Source organism: Mercenaria mercenaria, chromosome 1 (assembly GCF_021730395.1).
Source record: "Mercenaria mercenaria strain notata chromosome 1, MADL_Memer_1, whole genome shotgun sequence".
Taxonomy (NCBI): Eukaryota; Metazoa; Mollusca; class Bivalvia; order Venerida; family Veneridae; genus Mercenaria; species Mercenaria mercenaria.
This window is the reverse complement of record NC_069361.1, coordinates 51,668,665-51,680,263: the sequence shown is the minus strand read 5'-3', so window position 1 is coordinate 51,680,263 and position 11,599 is coordinate 51,668,665. Positions and strand designations below refer to the sequence as shown.

The window sequence follows — 11,599 nt, the reverse complement described above, 5'->3', positions numbered from 1 at the left end:
TGTCCGGTTATCGGCTGTATGTCTAGCAATATCACTAAGTCTTATATATAAGCGGGGCCTCCGTGGCCGAGTGGTTAAGGTCGCTGACTTCAAATCACTTGCCCCTCATCGATGTGGGTTCGAGCCTCACTCGGGGCCTTGAATTCTTCATGTGAGGAAGCCATCCGGCTGGCTTACGGAAAGTCGGTGGTTCTACCCAGGTACCCGCTCGTGATGAAATAATGCACGGAGGGGCACCTGGGGTCTTCCTCCACCATTAAAGCTGGAAAGTTGCCATATGACCTATCATGTGTCGGTGAGACGTTAAATCCAACAAAATAAAATAAATAAATATATATAAGCATCTGACAATATCACCTAATACATAGAATAAGAAATTTCAATTATTAAATTTATTGTTGCATTAAGAGAATTGATGCATCACCATCTGAACAATCAAAGACCGGTTTCTGTCATGCTACTTGTTTTATCGTTCATTTCTATGATTTGTCCACCATCAATTGTAGGACAGCTTCCTGACACGTGTCGGCTTTCTCCCAGACACTTGTCCCGAATCATCAGTAACACGCTTGCCAGATACTTGCCCCGTATATGAAGTCGACACTTTTCCAGTCACCTTTCCTGAATTTGATATTTGTGCCTTTCTTCTTATTAACTCATCCCGCAACTTTCGCTCAAAGAAGCCTACCTAAAAAGCATTGATAGATAATATGAACACACATACCCTTAATACCTTTTGTATACGAGAAACAAACAGAAAATGAATGCATAATATTGATTATTATTTCATACTCGTTTCTATTCTGCGTTAAGTTACAATGGAACCCAAAACGTTAATATTTTTTCCATACACTGAGGCCTAAATTTCATATCGGGTGCGTGACGTAATTTAATGTGTGTCGTTGCATTATTACTTTTATTAAGTTCATACTATTTAACAAATTCATGATATTTACATTACCTGTCTGCGTGCAGATACATATGTAATAAACAATTTATTTTTTATTTTGCATCGGGAAATATGCACTCGTTCCTTAGCGGAAGAATACTGCGCTCCTAAAGTCGCGCAATAATTCCGCTGCAGATTTCGTGCAGATTTCCCGATACAGAACTAATAACATATAAGCATATAGTGACATTAGCCTACATAGTGGCAAATGTGTTGTATCACAAATAGCGTATCGTGACAATTTATACTATAGAGTAACTGCTTAAATAAATATGATAACTGGCCAAAATATTCATGACGAAATTAGAGGCTAAGGCCCAGGATTGTTTGGCTGCACTGGTTTCACTTCAATGCACAATAGGGATAAACAAGTGATGTTACAATGAACATAACACAATTTATATCCGTCCTAATGGTAATACTTTGGTTTTGTTGTAGTTATTTCCTATTTTTTGTCGGAAGCAGATATATTTACCTTCCACAGTAGAACGATTATCAACGACAATAGAAGATTACCACACAGAACGCTTAGGGGGATTACCCACCATGGCAATTCTTTCACCAAGGGTTTTATCATTCTCTTTCTTAAAGTTGTACTGACCTGCAAACACAATATCAATTATTATTATATGCACTGATAGCAGTAAAGATATATTTCACTTAATGTAAAAGACATTTAAAATTTGGAATAGGTAACGTACAGTTTGTCTGTTATCATGGTTATAAGATATATGTAAGGTATTTTAAATGGTTCATTGAAAGTGTATGCGTCCGTCCTCGAAAATTATTATGAAAATACAAAATATTCAAAGAAAATTCAGTATTTAAGTAATTATTTTTTTTAGATTTGACTACCTAACTTCATACATGTATCACCGTTAGAAGGATATTCAGTTATGAGTTTCTGTACGATTTTCAAAAACAACAAGAATAAATATCCAATACAGATTAAAATCGAGAACACAGACGTATCAGTGCATTTATTGCCTCTTAATACTTTGACAAAAGTGTGTTATTACAGTAAAATGGTAAAGCTTTTGTGTTTTTGTGCAAAAACATCATCCCAATTCCAGATATGAAATAACTTTATTTTACACTGTATGTGTTAGGAAGAACGTATTTGCTTTCCAAATATGATACAAATTACTTAATTAAGTATGTACGAAAATCATTTGAAACCATATAAATCAACAAAGCAAACTCAGCATCGTTTAAAAGCATATGGATGGTCTTTTAAAGGTAAGAACATATGTATGAATGTATCAGAATATCAACACAAGAGTGTGTCTGAATATCAACAACATATTTAAACTAATCGCATTTCAGCAACTAAATTGAGTAAATTTAAGTGTTTCTTATTAGACAGAGCTGGCAAAAAGTCACGTTTACAAATAATCTTTATCTGCATATTCTCACACATCTTGCAGTGATACGAAATAATTAATTTCTTAAGCACAACTGATGCGTGCCCGTAAAATGTTTTAGTGGCATACGTCATGGACAAAATTACTGCTTACATTTTGTTCATATGCCAAAGAAATAAAAACTTCCTATGCCAAATACGGACGTTCCTAGTGATGATAAAGCCTAACATGTTACAACTACTCTCTCGCTTGTGATGCTTTTTGAAAGAACGTTCCACATAATTAATTTATTATTAGAAATTAGAATCCAGTAAATAACGTACCTGCATATTTTGAATATTGCCTTGACCTATCTCTACACTACCAGTAGATATCAGTTCAACTGATTCACCTTCCTGTATAAAGATGACAAACAGACATTGGTTTAAAAACAGAATTCTGTAGAATGTGTTATGCAATACATTTTGGCAGAAAAGGTTGTCCATTTTCATAGAGTGCAATAACTTAAAATCAGGCAATTGTTTCCTTCTTAAGCTATATAATTGTATAATTGTATTTCATGTTAAACTTATATTAATGTTTTATGTTCTGTACTTTATTTATATATAGAAAAAAAATTTCTTTGATGACTTACTTAATATTCAAATACGAAACAATACATTATCATCCATTACCAACTATTAACTAACATTGCACAAAACCTACAGGCATGATTTCAGAAAGTCGCCATACCTTAATGATGGTCTCGATTTCAGTGTCTATTACAAATTCCGTGTAGATGTATGCAGTACTTTTTGGCTGTAAATTTCTCAAGGTACACGTAAATATGGAACATATTTGTTTTAAACAGTCCTGTAAGAAACAACTGATACTTTATGTGAAATGTTTAAAACAATTATTATACATGATACGCTATTACATCCTATGGAGGTATGCTTCAGAAATGAGATTTTGTATTATTTCTTTAATAATATTTGTTAACAGATGGTCAGTCGCTGTTTAGTTATATTCTTTATAAATTCTGACGCACAGGAAATTCTGCCAGTACCTCCTTGTAAGCAGCATGTTTGTAAAACAATGCTTCCTTCCTTCAGCATAATTTGTACTTGTATTTAATTTACACTAAATAAATCTTCTAACGCAAAACAACTTTACCTGAAGTTCATTTCTGAAATAATACTGAATACGTTTAGAAAAATGTATTGTTAATGTCATTTAGATATTCTATTTATCAAAATCAAAGCCATCTTGTAATTGTACTCCAATTTGTAAATGGATACTTGCAATTATTAAACATTCTAACATTAAATTCAACACATATACAATAACAATGATTATATTGTTTTACCATAGCTAGAAACAAAAGTAAGCTATCTTATGATAGTTTCGTAAAAACGTAAGAGTCAGTTTTATATCCGTTCCATAATGGTTCACTCATTTAAATTTCCTTATAGTTATTTGTTATTAACGATAGGTTTTAATGTGTGAACATTTTCAAACTTGTATAAGGAGAAATTTAAATTTCGCAAAGCACTAACTGCTGCGTTCGAAACGTCTTACTCGGTTGGTCAAATTGATAAGAATTCCTTTCTGTTGATATCTTACAATATTCAAATACTTGGAGAGTTCTAACAGCTAATTACATTTATGCATGTTCACTCCTAATACGAGACATGTCCAAAATCCGACTGACCACCTAAGAATTATAAAATAGTGATTACGGTAAATGTTCAGAGCAGGAAAGATAACTTATTTTTATCTTTAAGTTAGAATATACTACTGACAAACGAAAAACATATGTCAACCTACAGCATTTTGAATATCTGTTAGTGACGTCACTGGTTTTTCAGTACTTGACACATGTTGGCCATTAAAGTACGAGTAAACAATTGGTGTCGCGTACTGCTGCGCCAACTGACACTCTGCCTCACAAGTCTGGACACAGTGTATCTAAATAGTTTACAATGATATAATTTAAATTTATGATATAAATTTATCATAGACGCATGCAATGTGTTTATGCAAACTTGCACAAGAAATATTACGATTTCTGCAAAGATAATTGACTTTCAAGTTAGTAATTATTAATGCATCAAACTAAACATTTTATTTCTAACTATAGTATTATAAGCAAAAAATGATATTATATAATCGTTCAATGTTTTTAAAAAAAAACAACAGAAGGCTCATATCAGTATTTATTCTTTGTTAGTATTTAGCTTAGGTATAAAATTAAAAAGGTGTCGAATTTCTAGATGGGTTCTAAACATCTTCATTTAGATTATACACAGTATGATCTGATAAATGTAAATATGTGTTGTTGTTGTTGTTGTTTTGACCGTCACAATTGATCAGTTATAACTGATAAAATTATCAGGAGTTCTATAATCTGCAACTTAAACCTATGGTTTACCTTTGTCTGATTTAGAAACAGAAGAGCTTTATCCGCTCGCTGTATTTGTGGATATGAAATATTCACCGTAGCTGAAATATGTTTTCTTTCTGTGTTATACACTTTGTATATATTCTTCATTCTATATCTCTGTTGGTATCCCACTAACGTTACTACCTGGGGGATTGCTATCCTGAAATCAAATGCTGAAATTAAATGCTTTTAGAAACAAATCGATTTAAATGAGATTTTTATTGCAAAATGAACGTTTAATTATAAATGAGGAACCACTTATTAAGTGTAAACCAAGTATATAATTTTAATAATACGAAACTATGATTATTTTGTTATCGAATACAATGTTAAAAGAACTAAACCACACATTTAAGGCAACATATAATGACCTCAAAATCCATAAAATGTGAATATTCTGAAAATGCTGGAAGTGACTGGTGGTACAAAGTTAATGACGTAAGAAATTTGCAGGATTTTCTTATAAATAACCAAAAATATTGGGACAGAAATAAATTGTTGCAACGCGTTTAAAATAATGCATAAAATATACATTCTTCTTGCATTTTTACCAATATCCAACTTTTATGTTTACCCACGTTATCATATTGCAGAGTCATATAGACATTCTATGCCAATCTGGGTGGAAATAAATTTGTTGAAAAAACTGTGGGTGAGTAGCTTTAAATACTGAATATTAAAAATAGACCTAAATATAGTAGTATCCTGCGAACAGTTTGTTGGACTCACCCATTGAAGTTGGCTACTGGATTACGTTGCAGGTTGATTGACAAGGTTTCATTGTTGTCCGTCGGGTTTATGTCTGTGCTTATCGTCGTAACAAGCATTTGAAGATCAGTTACTGAATCTATATCAACACCAGATGTCATAGGTTCTAAAACAAGCCTGAAGTGAACACTGGTTACATTGGAAATAAGGTTCCCAAGAGAGCAGATTAATGCCGATTGGTCTTCACTGTAAATTAGTCTTGAGTTATTATATAAAGGATCCGCTAAATAGCATGATATCTGCAAGTCCCCGAGTAAATATTCCATATGTATATAGTTAAGATATTTAGGATAGACCATATCAAAAACTGTTGCATATGCCGTATCACCAACTTTTCTTATTGCTATATCAACAGCAAGTTCTGATTTCCTTGATAAGAGGTGTCCACTAATATTAGCGTATTCAGTCACAGCTGAAAGGGTTAAGTCCGTTTCGCACACAACTCGTTTGCAGTTTTTCCGAAACTGAAACTGAAAAGGCAAAAGGTTTTTTCCAGCATATCTCTGCATTTAAATTGTAAATATGCTCAGTTTGCTATATACAAAAGGGAAATAATAAACAAGTTTATCTTGCTCAAGACGCCGTGAAAATCTCATTGAATCAGGAGTATAAATACAGTTTCAATTATTTATGAAGACGATGAACAGTAGAAAAGGTAATGGACCCGTTTGGGGTCGCATTCTCGTTTGCTATCTTGGCATTATTCGGCCTTAATGTAGCTATTTCAAGCAATGGTTTCGATTACAACCGGAAAATGCCGAACTTTTATACGGCAGAAACGTAATCGAAAGGAATGTTCCAAATGTGATTAAAACGGGTCCACTACTTTACAAAACAGCATATAAAACTGTATATGTTTTTTTTCAGCGATACTATCTTTTATAATCTGTATACAGTATTATACAGGATCCTTCTGAAGATAGTTTGGATGGTATTCTGTTAGGACACTATGCGTCGTGAATCGTTTTGCAAGTTTTAATTTTGACAGATTGATTTTATTACTACTATATCCGTGGCTATTTCTGTATGGTAGCAAAGAGTAAGAAGTAACCTTTTTTCTCAGTTGAAGAACTGGATCATCAGGGTATAAACCATGGAAGAGTCTGATGGTTACGCTATCAGTTATATCTGGGCAGTTCATCTCAGCAATGTCGTAGTCCGCCTGAATCACTATATCGCTAACAATGTCATTCGTAGACTGCAAGTTTAAAACTATATTATCAGAGACGTTATTTGTTATCTTAAAAATGAATGAACTATATTTCAGTAACGTTATACGTACACATTTCTGCAAATGTTTGATAAAATCTATAAGCAGTTATTGTCTCTCCAAATAAAAATAAATATTACGATGCAGTCCGTTAAGTTTACGCAATATGTTTCACAGAAATTACGCTGTATATCCAACACACCCTTTAGATTTATATTTATTTGAAAAACATTTATTTATTCATCACGCGCTACTTTACTAAGTATTTATTGCAAACATCAGCAAAATGTAAGCGTATATACCTTCGTTGTTAATTGTTCTCTTGCACACATCAGGTTATTTCTAGCAACTTGCAATACACTTTTTATCGAAGATTCGTTATTCTTGACAAATCTGATTCTCCTCAGATCAGCTTTCTCTGCATCAAGGGTAATGCTGAGGTTAAATCCTACAAAGAAAGAATACTGTACAAGGGCTTTAAATCGCTATATTCTAGAGTTTTAAGAAAACAGTTAATTCAAAAGCAGGGATTTAAATTTGCATTATACATAATAAGAACTAGTCTATATGTATGTACATGAAACTAGGGAAGCGATTCCAAGTGAACGTACATAATGAAAACTCGATTTATTTTATAAAGTTCTAACACTGTATATTAAGTAATATACCATTTACCTTTTGATAATTCATATAAACTGCATATCTACTATGTAAATAAAGTCGAAATAAATAATACTTGTGTCTGTAAATAGTAAAAGTAATTTAAATATTCGAATAAATTATTTTTGTGACGTATTATCTCCATGTATCTATTATCGATACACATAGGGTTGCTATTGTTTTTGTTTGGTTTAGCATCGCACAATTATAGGTAAATCAGCTGGATGGCTCCCTTATATGAAGAATTCTACACCACGAGTGAGACTCGAACCCGCATAGGTGAGGTGTAGATACGCACAAAAGATGCATGTGGGAACAAAAGGTCTTAAACCATGATAGCGTTCTATGCATTGCGAGCTTTGAGCTGTTGGTGAATTGTTTGTAAACTTATTAAACTACTTGAATAAACATGATAAAATGCACGGCAGAGAGCCTCGCATTTTATTCTGCATTCAAGTTGATTTTATAAATTAATTAATTAATTCTTTCATTTAAGACACTTTATTTAAATACAGTTTAAAAGGTAGAAATTATTTAAATAAGATATATAAAATGTATTTACTTATGTGTTAATGTTCAATTTCAAAGTTTTGTAAATGCGTACTTACGTACATAATCACATCGATGATCATAAAAACGGAAACAGACATTTACTGTCTCATTTTTATCTCCGTCCATGTCAATTAAAAAAGTCGGGTCTCCTGTCATATTCAATACTTTTAGGTCTGCTTCTAACATTATCACCTGTTGTCCGAACATGACCACTGCTTTGTCCGACAGATAAGAGCCAACTACCATATCTGTAATTGTAGTATTAGAACTTAATACTAACTACCTTACACGACATTATTATCGTTATGTAATTGCAGCAGCATTATTCCGGAAGCCCAGTAAAATACCTAATATACAAATATTTTTTTATTTTTAAAAGCACAAATAAGGAATTAATTTGGGCCTCGTTTTTCTCATTCATTTTCTTCATTGCAAAAGTGCAAGCTCTCAGATATGCATTGATATAACCTTTCTTTAACAGAAAACATTGATATAAATTTTAACAGTTTTGTTTCTGTTTTGATAAAATCTATTGAAAGATCCTCTGGAAGCATAAAACTAACAAAGTCAGTTTGACCGACTCGAAGTCTCTTAATGAGACGTTATAAAATGTAAAACACCCCATACACCGGCTCAAGCGGAAGTATTTATAGCAAAACTAAATTCTCTCATTGATCCGAAAGGACTAGGAAATGTAACAAAATTAAGTTCAAGACCAAAGACTACTTATCTTTTAATTATTATGAAAACGAAACGACAACGAATATAAGACACTCTTCATTGATAAAAATTTTAATACATTGCACTCGGATACATTCAACAAAACTTCTCACCATTTATATTATCTAAGTTGATATCTTTTCCAGAAGCAATTGATATGCCAAATCCTCGTAAACCAGTATCAATGTCTGCAGAATAGATCCGCTGTGAATACTTCGGCCAGACTCCGCCTGTATATCCATTGTAGATATACACTGCCCCTTTGAAGTTGTCCTCATAAGGTGCACCTATTGCAACATCTGCAATCAATAAAGCAACTGCTTGTGTATATGCACTCATAGTGTTTTACCTCTAAATCACTCAGAACTCATTCTCATATTATAAGACAACATAAAAATATTAAATGTAAACTTTGTAGAAAAAAAATGGACATCCTACATGTTTCAGAAGTGGTCAAACACATCTATTCAAAAGAATTAAAACGTACAGTGCTAATAACTTGCATTAAGATGCGTAATAGTTCGACATGCAGTTTACAGATCTAACGGAAATTTGAAAATTAACATATATGACAACAAAAATTATTTTGCAGCAACTGGACGGAGATGCTCACCGAGTAACATCATAGAGCGTCTATGCTATTTCGTTTTGCAAGAGCGTGCTCAAAGTAAGATGATTTCAATCATTGAAACGTATATGTCAGAATAATTCTTTGATGCTTGTTTTTGCGAATACGCTATTACATATTGCTTCCTTAAACACCTGTGTACATACACAGGATGTGGTATTATTTCAGTTATAAATGGCTTAAACACGTTGATAAAATTTTCTCTACAGAATAGCTTCTGCATCATAAAATAAATTTTAAAGTAACTTTATTGGCTTAACCAGGTTGATAAAATTCATAAAAGTGTCGTATTATATCATTATTATCAAATGAAACCTATTTCGTTGATAATATTTTCTCTGCAGTAAGGAAACAAACTATAAAGGATGTACTATAAAAATGTCTTCATGTACATGATATATTTGACAGCATAATGCTCCCACGTGGGAAATACTCCCAAGTGAGAACCAAATTTGAAATCGTCTCAAGAAATCATTGTTTGAGAAACGTGGAAGTAAACGGCCAATAATTGTATTTTCTTTTTTTCAGATATCAACAAATAAAAGAAAAGAAAAATCAGATAGTGGGCATTGCGAAAATACAGGATTTGCAAACTAAATCCGGATACTGTTGTCATTTCATGCTCCTCTTTTACGTCCCCCCTTTTACACCACGCCCCCCCCCCCCCACCCCCCACAAAAAAAACCCCACCTCCCTTACAATGTTTTATATTGTCCTCATATACTTAAAGTAATCTAATTCTTGTATATTGGTCTTTGAAGCACTATATCTTTCCCTACAACTTCTGTCTGTAAGTATTCGGTTTATGTACTCAATGTTTTTACGGATTCTTATTTTTGTCGTTTAATTGAATGATATGAGAAATAATAAAACTGGATTTCGGTGGTAAATCTATAGACAGTTTTTCGGCGAGCGCCGTCTAAGAACGAACTCGTGACCTATGCCACGTGACTTAAGTTTGCAAATCAGATTACTTGATAACGTATTATAGATACTTTATCAAACACTCTGTCTGATTGGACGAGAATGTCTATTTGTTTCACTCTGCTGATATATTTATTGTATATTCCTATTGGCCGCAGTGGAAAGAAGCGAGAAAAGCAACCACGTAAAGTGTAAGTTACAAAATCGACATTGATGTGTATAATTTGTATTTATAGCAACGCAACTCTCGACGAAATACAACACAACTGCTACGGGTAACCATAAATTTTGTCTGTTATTAAACGAAGGTTTCATGTATTTTTTTTAATTGATGTATATATTCTTCGGATATCGGTCATGGAATTTGTTCAAACGCGGAAAATACCGCATAATCGATGTTATCTTTACACATTGAACTATAAGGTTCCTTTTTTCCATTTTGCTTTCAATTGTGAGAAAACAAACTCAGCAATATTTATTTATTTACTTTAAAACTAGATGCAGTATCTTGTCAAAATACAACTGAAAGTTTTGTCCCTAGAATCGTGAACATCTGGTAATACCCATTCTCGCATACCAGAGGTCTACCGTGGCTCCCCGGATGAACCGGGATTTTGACGAACATCTGATGGATGAGAATGGTAATACCTAGTACATTCTTGTTACATAGAGAATAGAAACCTAAGACCATGCACTAGATTTTTTATGAAGAGCTTCATTGTCCAGTTTACATGTCATGTTGATTGCTATTCTAGCGCGCCAATTATGACTGATATCACTCTAATGAACAAACTTTCAGGTCACTGTTATATTATAGCACTAAGTCTTGTTCAGTACTGTAAGTCATTTCTTCTACACATGTGTATCGGACAGTTCTTTAAAGAGCGCAACACGCGCTGAATGCGACCGAGTAAATCCCGTGCAGTCTTGCCATTTTTTTTATTTTCATTTTTGCTTCAAAAATTACTAAATGGTGCAGATAAACACGTAGCCAATTTTCTTTAAACTAGTACGCATTTCTTTTCCTACGATGCAATGTAATCCGATTGTCGGTAAAAAATACAAAGTGATGTGGTCACTATAATTATACCTCCAACTGAGTCTGATTACTACATCCTGTCTTCCAGGTTTCAAGTGGGTTAATTTAGGTTGTCTTTGGGCTGTGTATTTCGATTTTTCCAAGTTCGACGTCGAGAATTGTCGAAGTTAGACAAGCTTATTATAGGAAAACTACAGTAACTGTTATGATTTTAAACTAACAGAACACGTGGTTCTTTTTAAATGCACATCATGGTTAGATGGTACGATCGTTAAATACTAGTAGTTTTGACAAGCAAAGTATAGGCAAGATCGCCTTTTACAAACGCTGTGAACATAGAGGTTCAATTTTACTATCACA

The 11,599-nt window shown here is 33.1% G+C and overlaps 1 protein-coding gene across 1 annotated transcript in view; it reads right to left on the bottom strand.

The window, feature by feature from the left end:
* Positions 1 to 496: 496 nt before the first annotated feature.
* LOC123538036 (integrin alpha-9-like) overlaps positions 497 to 11,599 on the bottom strand; it is a 35,267-nt gene continuing 24,164 nt past the window's right edge. Inside the window, exons 10-20 of the mRNA XM_045321997.2 lie at positions 8,762 to 8,947; positions 7,985 to 8,176; positions 7,019 to 7,164; positions 6,558 to 6,704; positions 5,468 to 5,976; positions 4,727 to 4,898; positions 4,123 to 4,263; positions 3,046 to 3,165; positions 2,637 to 2,708; positions 1,425 to 1,550; positions 497 to 688 (exon numbers count right to left, since the gene is read on the bottom strand). Of these exons, the coding sequence (XP_045177932.2) occupies positions 497 to 688; positions 1,425 to 1,550; positions 2,637 to 2,708; positions 3,046 to 3,165; positions 4,123 to 4,263; positions 4,727 to 4,898; positions 5,468 to 5,976; positions 6,558 to 6,704; positions 7,019 to 7,164; positions 7,985 to 8,176; positions 8,762 to 8,947 (2,003 nt within the window). The remainder of the gene's footprint in view (positions 689 to 1,424; positions 1,551 to 2,636; positions 2,709 to 3,045; positions 3,166 to 4,122; positions 4,264 to 4,726; positions 4,899 to 5,467; positions 5,977 to 6,557; positions 6,705 to 7,018; positions 7,165 to 7,984; positions 8,177 to 8,761; positions 8,948 to 11,599) is intronic.